Source organism: Lathyrus oleraceus, chromosome 1 (assembly GCF_024323335.1).
Source record: "Lathyrus oleraceus cultivar Zhongwan6 chromosome 1, CAAS_Psat_ZW6_1.0, whole genome shotgun sequence".
Classification (NCBI taxonomy): Eukaryota; Viridiplantae; Streptophyta; class Magnoliopsida; order Fabales; family Fabaceae; genus Lathyrus; species Lathyrus oleraceus.
The window spans coordinates 379,379,837-379,394,872 of NC_066579.1; the positions used below are offsets into that span (position 1 = coordinate 379,379,837).

Sequence of the window (15,036 nt, forward strand, 5' to 3'; positions counted from 1 at the left end):
AAGGCGACATTTTCTTCTCAAAATTGCCTTTAATTTTTGATTTCGTGATTTTTAGCATGATCTAGGATTTTTGAGAATCAATTTTAGTTTTGAGGTGATTTCTAAGTTTTTATTTTCCATTTTCATTCATGTTTAATTGAAATTGGGATTGCGAGACTTGTTTTTATTTAAAAACATGTTTTTTTTAGTCAAAGTGATTAATACACCTTGGCAATCCACATGGCCTAAGATAAGGGGCCACAAATTAATTTGTCCTCTTTTCTTCTTTTTCCTATGTAAAATCCACCCTCTCTTCTCGTTTGAACATGGAGTGAGTGCGAGAGAAGAGCAACAAGAACCAAGAGCATTACCATTCTCATTTCCTTCTTCGTGGTTGTGATGAGGAAACTAAGATGGGTAATGGATGGAGGAGGGTTTTGGGATTTAGACATTTCTACTCCAAAAACCATTGATGGCTTGGCTTCTCCCGTTCCCGGTAACCCTCTCCCTTTGGGTTTATCACGAGGTGCAAGACTTTCCAGACCTAGACAACTTCAATTCATGCAACTTTTCATGAAAGCCCCTTTGCTTCCTACCTTTTCACAACCTCAAGGTTTCAGTCTCCAACGTGTTCTCTCGCTTCCCTTTTCTGATAACTGGTAATTTCTTCATCTTTCATCAACCCCCATTTCTAAAGTTTCAATTTTTATATCAATTTCACCCTTTTAGTTTATGGGTAGTTCTCAATCCTGTTTTATTCTGCTTACCAATTAGTAATACTTAACAATGGGTTGGTTGGGGGTGAGTTTATGGATAGGAATTGACTAAGACTCTTTTTGGATCAACAATTTAATTAAGTTCTTATAAATGTATTTAAATTGCTTTTGTAGTCGTGGATGTTGCGTTGGATGTGTGATATGAGTACCATTATAAGATTAGAAATGACAATATTAGAGAGAATATTGAGATAACACATAGTAGAAAAGATGGTGGAAAATAGACGTGATTTGGGCATAGGTGGTTTAGGCATGTAGAGAGAATGCATGTAGATTTTGTGGCAAGGAGAGGAAATTAGATGAAGAGGAGTCAAGCCGCTAGAGGTAGAGGACGACCTAGAAAAATCTTAAGAGAAATTATTAAGGAAGATCTCGAGATTAGTGATTTGGATAGAAGCATGGTCTTGGATATAACATTATGACGGAAGTTGGTCATGTAGCCGACCCCCCCTTAGTGGGACAAAGCTTGGTTGTTGTTGTTATAGTCGTGATTATATTGCGGAAAAATGCAGTCCAAACAGTAGCAATGATGGTGTTGCATAGACCTCAAGATCCTTTAATATTGAGGCCACAATTGCATTTGCAAACTGCAAGTTAAAACCATAAGTGCTTATCATACGAGTTACAAAAACTATTTCAGTTAAAAAATAAAAAAGTCAAAATGTTTTCATAAGCTATTGTAGAGAGCTTTTAGAAATAAGCTGAAAAAAACTTATAGACATGTGATAAATTGTTTCCTTAAACCCTTCTGAATAGTCTCACAAGTGCTTATACTTGTAGACAAACTCAAATAAGTCAATTCAAACATGTTTCTAATGAATGATTGTTTGCATTTATAAATTTGTTGGTGTTAATTTCCATCTGTGTCTTGATCGTAATTGAGCCGTGTCTGTGAATTATCAATGAGTTTATATTGGCTGATATTCAAGTTTGAGAGTTTTGCAGGGTTGTATTTTTACTGGGTCAGTTCAATTTGCAGAAATTCATTTCATCTGTTCAGAACAGCAAGGAAAAACCAGCGCGGGTTTCCTCTTGGTTGAAAACCTTTGGGAGTCACCTAAAGAAGAAGTCTTTGTATGCCTTGGGATTATGTTCAGAGTTCCAGTTAACACCGGATGATACTTTACTTTTTGGCTTAGATTCATATGACTATACCGATAAACCTCGTGGGAAAGCTGTCCTTCATCATAAGGTATGCATTTTTTGTAATCCTATTACAAATTCGTAAATTTTTTGCAATGCTTTTATTCTCAATGATTTTTAGCATTTGTTGTTATGATACCGTTCTAGATTTCTATGGCATTAGTGTTTGATGAGGAGCTCATTCCATTTGTACTACCGTGTACTTTTCATATAAGTCAAGATACTACGGGATGTGCTTATTGTGAATTTCTTTGTTTGTTTGGGAATAAAGTTTGCATTCCAAATCCAAAGATAACTATGCTATTCTCGGTTTGTAGACTCTTAAATCGTGTTGTCAATCGCAGAACGTAGAAATAAGTGGTATGTTCAAATTCTGCTATGCTACAATACTAAAGTGCCACAATCTAACAACACTTTGCACTAAATCGCATAACATGGAACTATAGAGGGCTGCCCAAATTCCGCCACGCCATGCAATTTGACAACACTGGATTAATCAGAGTTTTTTTCAGAGATTAGTTAATAACTAATATGATTACGTGAGGGTGTTTAGGTGAGGGAAAGAAAGAGGAACCAACTCAAACAGTAACCAGCCTTGGCCATTCCTCATTAAGATTTGATCCTGACAGACCACGATATGTCAGTTGCTGACACATTTGCCTAATGGAGCCCCTTATCTCATTCGCTGGCTCGTTTGTATGTGTCTTCCCACACATTTATCTGATAGGAATCCATCATGATTTATTGTTTGTGTTATGTCGTATATTGGCTCTGTTATTGCTCAGTCGACTGTTGTGGTTCTGGTTTGTACTTTGTAGTGAATTCAGTGAACCAAACTGCCAGTTCTCTTCTTCTATTTGTTTCTCATCTGGCCACCATCCTGGTAGGTCCAACCTAATTCAACCCAGAGTAGTCAATAGTGGCGCTATCCCGCTATAGTGGAACGGAACGGAAGTCGACCGCAATAGGAAAAGCCTTAGCGGTGCAGAACACTATAGTGGCCGCTATAGGGTAAATAGCGGGATAGCAAAGCAGACCGGTTCCCGGCCAGGAGCGGTTTTTAGCCAGCTATCCTTTTTTCCCTCTAAAAACCGAAATTACCCCTTAAATTTACAAGGTTTTAAGGATAATTTTGGATTTTTCAATCAAATTTGAGTTGAGACTCAATCTTAACCTTCCTTCATAGTCATTTATGCACTTCAAAAGGCATATGTGCTTTGGTTTATGAATATTTAATGAGTTAAGTTATTTGTTTAATTTTACATTCAATACATGTTTATAATTCTTATATGTAATTTGTCCAAAAAATGATCAGATAGAACGGTCATTCTGCTATACGCTATCCCGCTATCTCACTTTTGGGACCGTCCGATCCGTGCAGCTATCCGGGAATGACTACTCTGATTCAACCACATCCCTAGAATCAATTCAGGAATTGGACTGGCATGATGTCTTTTCAGAGACACCCATAATGCAGTGATGGTTGCAGAGGAGATTGACAGGGTATAGCCTGAAGGCGACTGGCAGTGAAAAGTAAAGAGGCGATACCGATAGTAATGCATGCATGCAATAGGAGGCAAGAGCATTGCCATCGGCATGATTAAATTGGTGAAAGAAAATGACAGCATCATATCCAGTCTTTCAACTAACTTGACTGTCAATCATGCTATGGCGACCACCTCGACCACCATAGCCACAGCAAGCGAGCAAAGAGAAATAAATCACTAAAGCCCAAGAGCATATTCTGTTGAAGTCAGTGGTTAGCCCTTGCACTCATAGGGATTGTTGTACAATTGGAGAAAACTATTACAACAACTAGCTGACTGTAACAGACTTTGAACCATGATTATCAAATCGAGATTCAAATAAATGAATCAGAAGACCTATTTTCCGAATCGTGAATTGAATCTTATCATGAATGTAAGATACATTACCAACAAAAGTATGATATTTTAAAGTAAAATAAAACAATGCAGCAAAATTAAGAGCTGGTATGTCATATATAAACATCAAAATAATTCAAGATTCAAGTAGTAAATCAAATAACAAAAGAAAAGTGGCTGACTATTTTGAACAACTAACAGCTAACAGTTAAGAACAGACACTAGTTTACTGAGCTGCATGAGTATATCTATAACACAGTTGATTATATATTATACATTAGCTGCCGCGAGTATGTAGAGGTTAAGTTAATCCAAATTTATACTAAATATATACTTTTAGTTGCTTTTCTGTTGTCACATTTTGACATGAACTGATAGAATTTGGGTTTAATTTTTTTCACTAATATGAACTTTTATTGTTGCGTGGTTGTAGTTTCCACATCATGATCTAACAGTGGAAGCAGTTTATCCCGGTCTTTTTGTTGATAAGATTGGTAATTACTGGGATGTACCATTTTCAATGGCTATTGATCTTGCTTCTTCGACTACCAGTGACTCTTCTGTTGGTTATCATTTGTCTGCGCACTACACTTCTGGGTCACCCAAGCAGTTCGAGAGTATTCAAAATCAAAATGATAGAGTACCACAGACTCTACTTCCGGGTTTGGCCTTCAAAAGCGTCTTTTCTTGTAGGAAAAACATTGATATCTGGAGAAGTGAAACTCCTAAATTGAAATGGGTACAACCATATGACATCTTTCTTTCAGATCCTCGCGTGTCTGCATCAGGGATGATTGGTATGTTGTCTCCGACTAGAAAGTGCTTATTATTTCCTTGAATTCTTTAGAAAGTGCTTATTATTTCCCTTGAATTCTTTAGAAAGTGCTTATTATTTCCTTTTAGAAAGTGCTTATTATTTCCTTGAATTCTTTATGGTAAGGTGCTGCTGCAACAACATATTTCGGGGAGAATTCTGCAAGAGCGCAAACAGATGACGATGGAGAACATTCTGTAGGATTGTTTCTTCAGGCTTCTGGAATAAAGTCTTCTTTTTTAGCAGATTTATTCGGATCCATTTCATTTACAGCCCAACATGGAAACTTCCAAAGGCCTTTTCTAGATCTTTCTCGATTTCAGGCCCGGCTGGATTTTCCTTCTGGCTCCAAATTCCTTTCAGGTGCAACAAGTCTTACACAAGATCTTCTCAATTCTCAAAAGCCCAACATGGAAGCTGTTCAGGCAGTTTGCCCCAATGCTACTGTATCTCTTCAGCAGCAGGTACCACCATTTATTCCCTAAACTTGAAAGACTTCACAAGTTTTAAAATTCTTGCCTGATTAGTAAGCTTCATCACCAAAAGACAATTTTATTTTATTCACATCTTGCAGATTGTTGGTCCCATCAGTTTCAGAGTAGATTCAGGAATTGCGGTCGATCTGAAGAACCTTGAGTTTCCCATACAAGCACATGAACCTGTATTTGCTGTTGAGTATGCATTACATGTACTTGGTTCAGCAAAAGCAGTTGCTTGGTGTTGTCCTAAGCGGCAAGAGTTTATGGTAGAACTTCGATTCTACGAGACATAAATAAGCCGAACTTGGATCCTCTACAGCTGACTTTATGTTGCAGCAGGATCCAATTTGACAAAAGCCATAGCCAATAGGCACTGTAGAAATCTTTTCCTTTCCTTAAAATTATAAAACACTGGTCATGAAAGCAAGTTGGTAACTGGTCCATTAATTCTCATGTTGTGCTTATGGCTTTTATATGTAGATTTTGCTTCTCTATTTTTGTTTGCAAAAGGTATTGCGTGAGACAAATTTAAAAGACATGCAAGAAACTGGTTGGAGAAAGATGAAAGAGAAGACTGCATGATGGATACTTCTGTATCAGACAAGGTGAGGTTGTTGGAGTCAACTATAATAGTCAATCAGTGTTGATTGACTTTTCTTTTGTGTGGTGATCTTGATCTACATATAATATTTAAATATATAATACATTGAGTTTAGTTATATATAAGAAAATAACGTCTTTATAGAATTGATTATTTGTTCAATAAAACATCAAATATATTTAAAAAATGAATTTTTTCTTGTACTTTTGAAAATGGATTCTACAAAAATGTTTTTAAAAATATTATAAGTTTTTCTAAATTTATTTTTTATGAATTAAAAGATTGAATTGTTCATTCTATAAGATAAACATACATTATTGAAGATATCCTATAGAAAATCAAAAATGTTTTTTTTTAATGTATGCATGTGCATCGAACGAGTGTCACTCCATATTAAAATAAAAAAATATTTTGGAAATGCATTTCCGAATATTTTCAACAAATATATTGATATTTGAACAATCTAGTGGATATTCCGAAGATGTTATGGAGCGAGATTTTGAAATTCCGGTTACCTTTGCATGTTAAGTATCTTCAGAGATGCATCTTTGAAATAAGTTGATAACATCTAAATGATTAGAAACTCATATTTCTTTTTCACTTAAAACCTTTTTCAAAAACACTTTCATTCTCGATCAACATTTTCACTTTAAATCCTCGTCCTTGTGTGTCATCACATTAAAGGGAGCAAAAGAAGCTGAAATGTCAAGTAAAGATCATTTATATCAAATCTCATTGCTCACATTAAACTTGTTTTTAGTCTAACAAATGTTCGTTAAGGATGACAATAATTGCGATTTTTGAGCTGTTTCGACTTTACTTGGTAAATGAGAAGATAATCACACACTTGTCTGTCATCAACTTATCCATGAGTTAAGGATCTATAAAGAATCATACACACGACTTTACAGAAAGAAAGAAAACTTTGATGCAATTTATGAGTCTCTTATTCCTTGCATTAGTGGACCGACACCAGAGGAAAAATGGATGCGCTTCTCTGAAATGCGTCATCTCATAGCAAGTGTATGATAGAGTGTGTATTGATTTTACAAGATACAATTTTTCGGAAACCTTTTTTCCACTGTGCACCACCCCACCTCAAAATCCAAATGATTGTATTATGTGTATTTGACGACTTTCAAAATCACGACACTTTCTTCAAGTTTATTTGAAATCGGGGTGCCCTATACCCCTTACATCAATAAAGTGGACGACTCATTCAACAAAAAAAGCCGAGACTTACAAAACCAATTTCTAGAAGAGATACAAGAGTTCTCCAAATTGAGCAACATTGAAAGAGAATAAAATGCACAAAAGTCAAAAGGGATACCATCCATACTTATAGATTTAGTTGGCGACAAATCTTTCGATTTGTTTTAGTTTTCATCATCAATTAAGTGTATGTAATTGTGTATTAATATTAATTAAGTGTAATATATACAATTTCAAATATTTTAATACATTTTGATGTTTGTAAAAAAAATTGTTGATTTGCCAAACAAAACACACAAGTTCTGTTTTCTGTCTGGTTCACAAGAGGTTCCAGAGATGTATCTCCGGAATAAGATGATAGGGTGGTACCGAAAATGTATCTCCGAAACCAACACTGCTACATGATAGAGTTTTCGAGGTCCATATTTGTCTACAACTACTATAAATATAGGTTTTTGTATCATGTCTCATACAAACAAAAATATCACAAATGTCGCAAATGAACATCATCTAGTATGTCGCAAATGTCTCATTTTCCAGCACGACACTCGTGCGAGAATTTAAGATCAACGAGTACACCTCTTTTTCTGATTTGAAATACGAAGTACAAAATCTCCTACCTTACGGAGATAATCGAAAAATTGTGAAGCTCGAGTACCGTTCACCATCAATTAACAATGAATGCAGATTGAGTTCAACAACTATGAGCTTAAGACAAATGCATACGTAAGAGATATGTGGAATATATTTTTCTATTTTGAAACAAAAATTCTGATCGAAGTGGAAGCGACAATTTAAAGATCAGTGAAGATATTGTGAAGATGTTAAAGCGTCCACCTGAATATTGAAATGTAATGTTGGATTTTATGTTAACATCACCTATGTAATGTTGATTTTATGTTATGAATGATAATTTTATTTTGTCAAAATACAACTTTATGGTTTTCTGCTTCTCTTTGTGTTTTAGTATGCTACAGAGATGCATCTATGGATCTAAAAAATCCACACTCTTAGCGTGTGACTCAGAATTGGCCTATCATGTGTGTGTTTAAGGTGACTCAGAATTGACACCATACCAACATTCTTCTGGCGTGATTCCTTCTAGCTTCTTCGTCGGACATCTATTCAGGATATATGTCGCAGTCGACACAACTTCTCCTCATAATTCTTTGGGTAGGTTCTTGCCTTTCAACATACTTCTAACCATATTCATGATGGTTCTATCCTTCCTTTCTATGACTCCATTCTGTTGTGGAGTGTAGGGTGGCACCACCTCATGCACAATCCATTCTTTCACACATAATGCATCGAAGTCTTTTGACACATATTTTCCACCACCATCAGTCCTCAAAATCTTAATCTTCCGTCCGCTTTGTCTTTCGACCATAGATTTAAACTTGGAAAATACCTCAATCACTTCACTTTTCTTCTTGATCAGGTAAGGCCACAGTTTTCGACTGAAATGATCTATGAATGTAACAAAGTATTTGTTACCTCTAATCAAATCCACCTGGAGAGGACCACATACATCAGAGTATATGAATTTACGAATTGCCTTCGACCTACTTGTTGCATCCTTACTGAAGTTGTTTTTATACTGCTTCGCCTATACACATTCTTCACACACTTCATTTGGAATGTCGATTTCTGGTAATCCTGAAACCATATTTCTTCTCTTCAGAACTCTGATGTCTTTGAAATTGAGATGGCCAAGTCTATAATGCCATATCCATTCATCTTTGTTGGCTGCTATTGCAAGGCACTTATGCTCCATCACATTTAGTTCAATCTTGAAGGTTCTATTATGAGACATTGAAGCCTTCAAGATCAACCTTCCATTTGTGTCGAGAACTCTCATCATATTGTCTTCGATCGACACTCTGTAGTTCTTTTCGACTAACTGCCCTATACTGAGCAAATTGCTCTTCATGCCTGGTATGTACAACACATTTGAAATTACTGACCTCTTGTCATCTTTCCTCATAATCAGAACACCACCAACACCTTTAGCTGCTAGACTGTTGTCATTTGCAAATTTCACCATGTTCTTCATTGATGGCTTTATGTTGACAAACCAACCTTTCCTCCAGACATGTGTGATGAGCATCCTGAGTCCAAGTACCACTGGTCCTTAAATCTCTCTTCATCTCTTGTTGTAACCATCAACAACTTCTCTTCTTCTTCATGCTTTGCGAACTTTGCATCAGTTTCTTCATTCTTCTGCTTTTCTGGATAATCACTAGAATAATAACCATACTACTGACAATTATAACACTGAATGTGACTCTTGTCTGGCTTTTAACCATCACCTCTTCCTTTACCTGCAACACACCTCTTTGGTTGCCTTGGTTCTAAGGTTTTCTCTGATTCGACTAGTTTCCTTCTTGCTGATTTTGACCATTCGAATTATTGTAGCCTCCTCTGCCTTTGTTGCCATTCTATCTTCCTTTGTATTTTCTTTCTTTTGCTGATTGAGTCTATAAAGCCATATCACTCTTCGACTTTCCTACAACTCTTTCAGCCATTCTTTGTTCATGAGATTCAAGCGTCCCTTGAAGCTCTTCCTTTTTCAATTTTGACAAATCTTTCGACTCTTCTATGGCTATTACCACGTGATCTAACTTTGGTGCTAACAACCTCAAGATCTTTCCAACAACAGATTTTGATGTCAACACTTCTCCACATACCTTCATTTGATTCACCAGTTTCGTAACCTTGGTGAAGAAATCAATTATGCTTTCATTATCTTCCATCTAAAGCAATTCATACATTCTTTTGTGAGTTTGTAACCTTACCTCTTTCATCTTCTCTGCGTCTCCAAACGATTTCTCTAGAATTTCCCATGCTTCTTTCGCTGACTCTACATCACTAACCTTTTCAAAGTTATTTGCATCAACACATTGATGGATTATAAAGAGAGCTTTATAATATTTCTTCTTCAATTCTTTATGTGCAACCTTTTTTTGATCTGTCGCATATTCTACAAGCGTTGCTACACCTTCCTTCATAAGATCCCAAAGATCTTGATAACAGAACACAACCTTTATCTGCTTGCACCAATTCTCATAATTGTTGTTCTTGAGAATCAGAAGATTTATTGGAAAATGCCCGTTTGGATGATTTGTTGCCATGGTGATTTTCTTCCCACGAGTTGATTAAACAAGAGCTCTTGATACCAGATGTTGGAAATCTACCACAACCTATGGAGAATTTCAATCAATCTTGATGAACAAGATTGTTATCACACACACAATGACAATAAAATAAAAGAACAATGGAGAAAGAAAGAAAGTAAAGAACGATGAAGGAGAAGAAGAATTAAATTCTGCAGAGTTTCTCTCTACCCACAAACTGTGGAAAATTTCTTATTCACTTTGCAACTGCAAAATACTGTGAATACAATGTTATGAATGCTCTATTCACTTCATTACAAAAATAAGGGTTACCCCCTCTATTTATAGATTTAGGTTAACTTGGACCTCAAGTAAAATTCTAAAACTATAAAAGCCCAAAATAGCTAACACTACTAAAGTAGGCCTAAGTCGAAACCCTGTGTGAAGCAACATGCTTCGACACTTCGACACACTAACACAACTCAACACACTAGGTGGTTCGACACTTCCTTACTTATGTCGAGCAACCTGCTTCGACACAAGGAATTATAATTTAACAAATGTCACATGTCATCATAGCAATAAAAGTTGTTAGTGGTAACAATTATGGTTGTTGTGAAAGCATAAGCAACGACAACAACATAGAATATTGTTAGAATTGTTTTTGCAACATCACTTACCGCAACGATATGCGAAGACTTTTTTATTATTGTGAAAAATAACTTTGCCAACAATTTTAGAGTTTTGCCAACGACTTTTGTTACTGCAAAATATCATTTATCTTATAGTGTTTTCACATTGATATTCATCCTCTTCAGTGTTGGACACAAAGATAATAACCTTGTTTTACTTTTCAGTTCTATCATTTATTGTCATCTCAAAGATTTGCAAAGATCCAATGAGTTCATCCACTTTGATGGTTCCAATGTCATGAGTTCTTTCAATAGCTGTGACCTTCATATCAAAAATTTTAGGTAGGGATCTTAATATCTCTCTGGCCAGTTTTCCTTCATACATCTTCTCTCCTAATGCAAAAGAAGTGTTAGCAATGTCACACAATCTAATATTGAAGTCAGAGATGAATTCATCTTCCTTCAGTCTTAGATTTTCAAACTTTATTGTGAGGAGCTGCAACCTTGATATACAAACTTTGAATGTGCCTTCATGTGCAGTTTTGAGAATCTCCCATGCCTCTTTGGTTTCACTACATATGTTGATTAATCTAAACATGTTCTTGTATACACCATTAAAAATAGAATTTAAAGCTTTGGAGTTTCCAAGAGCTTCTTCCTCTTCAGCATTAGACCACTCAGCTTCTGACTTTAAGAATATTGTCTATGGATTTAAGAAAAAAAATTCATTTTAGCTTTCCAATAACCATAGTTGACAACATCTAAGACATGTGGTCTATTGACTGGTCCTCATTCCTTGGTATTGTCCAATTGAATAGAAAATACTTTCCCTGGAACTCATCTAAACAAAACAGGGTGCCTTCTGTGATGCCAATTGAAATTCTGTTATAATAGATTATCATAAACTAAGGAATTTAAACAGAAAGAAATAAAGAGCATAAGATAATTGTTAACCCAATTCAGTGCAACGTCACCTACGCCTGGGGGATTTCCAACCCAAGAAAAGAAATCCACTCTCAATAGTATTAGTATTATTTGTCTTAGATGAACAAACCTTGTTTAATGCCTACATCCTAATACTACACATGTCTTTCTATTTAGGACCCCTCATAAATATTAGAACCCTTCTCACTTTCTCTCAATCAATATCCTAATGATTTATGCTTTCAACATATTAAAGATGTTGAATTACAACTCAACTAAAAATCAACCCCCATGCCTTGAGTATTCAATTTAGGTTTCTTTAGGGGTTTAGAATTAACAACAAGAATACAAAGACTCAAAGAACAAACCCTAACATACTAGATCTTCAATACTTGCGTGTGTTGGATTTCATTAGAAATGAGTCTTCTTATATAGCAAACCATATGTTGGGCCTGACAAAATACAACTTAAAAAGACTCCAAAACTTAAGAACTTCTAAAATACACAGTGTTAAGATGTTCTAAGTCTAACTATTTTGACAAAGTGACTTCTCTTTGAAATGTCAAGATTTTGAGTCTTGCATTGTCGTGTATTAGTCTTCTTCAGGCCTTGTGCTTCTTATATAGAGAGAAGGAAAAAAGACGTTGAAGACTTTCCCCCAAAATATAGGTAGGATTTGTACTTGTTTGGACATTTTAGGAAAGTACCTTTCTGCAAGAGGAATGATATGTTGAAGCTCAGACAACAAAAAAAAGATTTTTCCTTAAGTTTTCACGTGATCAAAAAATCTCTGAGTCTGTCAGAGTTGTCTCGATTGAAGAGAATATGCTTAAGAGGTTGGATTTATTCAGACTTCACTCCTTAGAGGATGGTCTCTTTAGAGTCAACTTCTTGACTTCTGAAGCTTCAGAGTTTGGATCACTAAAGGCTAATTTTTTTCAGATTTGATTTCTTCAGAGTCTAGATCTTCCATCAGAGCTAGAGTCTTCAGAGTCTGGATCTTCCATCAGAGTCAGAGTCTGAACTTTAGATTTAGAATCCTCAAGCTTCTTTTCATATGTTCTGAGTTCTATAATCCTGCATACTTGAATCGATGTTAGAATATCCAATTGTTTTTTGAGTACTTTGTTATCACAAATACCCAAGGGATATGGTATCAACCAATTTTGTTCCAACAAACTCCATCAATGTGAAAATTTGACATCTTTGATCAATAATTCTCTTTTATCTACCATATCGTTAATATGCTCAAAAGGTCTGGCCATAATGAAAACACAAACATAAGACTTCTGAAATTTGTCAAAGCATAAAAGGTTTGAACATAAAAAGAACAAGATTTGATGTAGACCAAATTACTTTTAGAATAATCCTTTGATGTGTTGTTTAGACGAAAAGATTTCTTGAATACTCATAATCAAAGGTTTAATATGCATTAAAGGTTTGGTCACAATAAAAAAAGTAAGACTAAAGAAACCCCTTAAAACATAAACGATATAAACTTTAATAGGACAAGAATCAATGTAGTCTAAATGATTTTCATAATAGTCATTTTCTATAAGGTTTAGATCAAACGATTTCAAAAGAAATCGAAAAACTTAAAAATGTCTGACCTAAAAAAACAAATGAGCAAAGTGAAAAAAATAAACATCATTTTGTTAATTACATGATGAAAAAGAGAATGCAAACACAATTGGTACTAGGAGAAATTGAGAACTTACTTACTTTTTCAGGTTTGGTAAAGAATGTTTAGAGTGTGTTTGATTTGTTAAAAAATGAGGGACTGAATAAAACACATCTTTTTGTACTCTGTTTGATGCATAAACTAATAATGGGATTGGACAAAACAGGTGGCAAGGGAACTGGACAAAAACCTGAATTCTTGTCCCTCACTGAACCATGAGATAACTTTTTGCCCAAAGTGTGACTTAGAAGTTGTTATGAGTTGGTTGTTGTGAGCGTGACTTCATATGTCATCTATTTTGTTAAGCTTTGTTTAAATCCTGATAAATTTCATTTAGTTTGAGTTCCGGTTAAGTTTTTGCACGATGAATTATGAATATGATATTTATTTTCCTTTAAGTACAGTTTCGTATAAGTTTCGTTTCAAATAAGTTCAGAATATGATGTATATTTGTTGGTTAGTTTGGATTTGCTATTAAGTTTCGTCTTATTTGAATTCTATTAAGTTTTTGGTTCTGCAGGTGTCGTTGAAGCCGAACGCTTCTTCATCAAGCTCATCGAGAAACAGGTTCATTTAATGCATTTGTTTAATTTTGTCTAATCTTCGTTTTCCTCCTTTGTTTAATTTTATTTTTTTTTCATTTTCATATTATCTTATTTCACTATAATTATTAATTTTATGCTAAGAGAAATGCTAATAACACTCTTTTTTCAACACTCTCTCAAACACCCACTCTCTCGTTGGTTGAAACATGTATGAATTCTACCATTTTACGTGGGACCTATTTCTAAAGTGAGAGATCCAGGCATGTTTCAATCATAAAAAAGAAAATGTTTGAGAAAATGTTAAAAAAAAGTCTTGCTAACACTCCTCTTTATGCTAATTATGGGGGAATTGGAATGGATAGTTTTGATTGTTGTTTGTGATTTTTTTAAGAGTTATGGTTTGAGAAGATGAATGGTGAAGTTTGATTTGAAACTGTGATAGGGTTATCCACAGTCTCAAGATCCAATTGATACATTGTTACCATCTTGCAAATGTTACGGAACGACCAAACAAACAACTTAGTAGGAAGCAATGTTTATTTAAGAGCATGAGTTGAAATAAGTGTGTCTTCCATTGCAAATGGTGTTGTGCAAGATTGATTTCAACAATTGAGCTTAATTGATTGCTAACAAGAAATATATAATGTAATCTTCCACTTTATGATATTACTACTATTCAGACCAAAAATTTCAGCAATATGTTTATAATATTAGATATTTTCATCTTAGAACCTGATTTCAGAAATTAGATTGGATGTGTATAAGTAAGGTGCCTAGACCATGCATGATTAACAATTAGAATTAAATGTATTGGACTTGGTAGTATTGGTGTGTCTTGAGAGTCTCATTGTAACAGGGTTTAGATTAACTGATTCTTGTTTAATTGTATACTATTCCGTTTATTTATTATATGTAGTTTAAAAAAATATTTTGTACGATAATATAAATTAATTTTATAATATTAATAATTTATTAATATTTTTTTTATTGTATTTTTAAATATTTATTATTCTATCTCTTTTTAATTATATTAATTTTTTTAAAATATTAATTAAATATAATTTTGTAAAATCTCTCATAATTTTTTTTCTATATCATAATTATTATATTTTTTATTTCATGTAAAAAATCAAAAATGTCTTATAATAAGAAATAGAAAAAATAATATATTTAAGAGCTTGCAATTGTATTTGATATGCCATTTATTATTTAGCAGTAGATTTGTGTTTTTGACTAATAATTGAAAATAAATAT

General features: G+C 34.4%; 1 protein-coding gene across 1 annotated transcript; it reads left to right on the forward strand.

Annotated features, from left to right (window-relative positions):
- Window positions 1–232: 232 nt before the first annotated feature.
- On the forward strand, window positions 233–5,568 carry LOC127138061 (protein TRIGALACTOSYLDIACYLGLYCEROL 4, chloroplastic). The gene is made up of 5 exons (XM_051064470.1): window positions 233–638; window positions 1,701–1,947; window positions 4,215–4,578; window positions 4,722–5,059; window positions 5,170–5,568. Exons 1-5 carry the CDS (start codon window positions 379–381, stop codon window positions 5,365–5,367), a joined length of 1,407 nt encoding a protein of 468 aa, XP_050920427.1. The 5' UTR covers window positions 233–378; the 3' UTR covers window positions 5,368–5,568.
- The last annotated feature ends 9,468 nt before the right edge of the window (window positions 5,569–15,036 follow it).

Excerpts from the sequence above, each read along its gene's own strand:
- LOC127138061 (XM_051064470.1), top strand. The coding sequence starts at position 379 with ATGAGGAAACTAAGATGGGTAATGGATGGAGGAGGGTTTTGGGATTTA. Across the intron at positions 1,948-4,214 it reads AAGCTGTCCTTCATCATAAG|TTTCCACATCATGATCTAAC; the intron begins GTATGCATTTTT and ends GCGTGGTTGTAG. Across the intron at positions 4,579-4,721 it reads GTCTGCATCAGGGATGATTG|GTGCTGCTGCAACAACATAT; the intron begins GTATGTTGTCTC and ends CTTTATGGTAAG.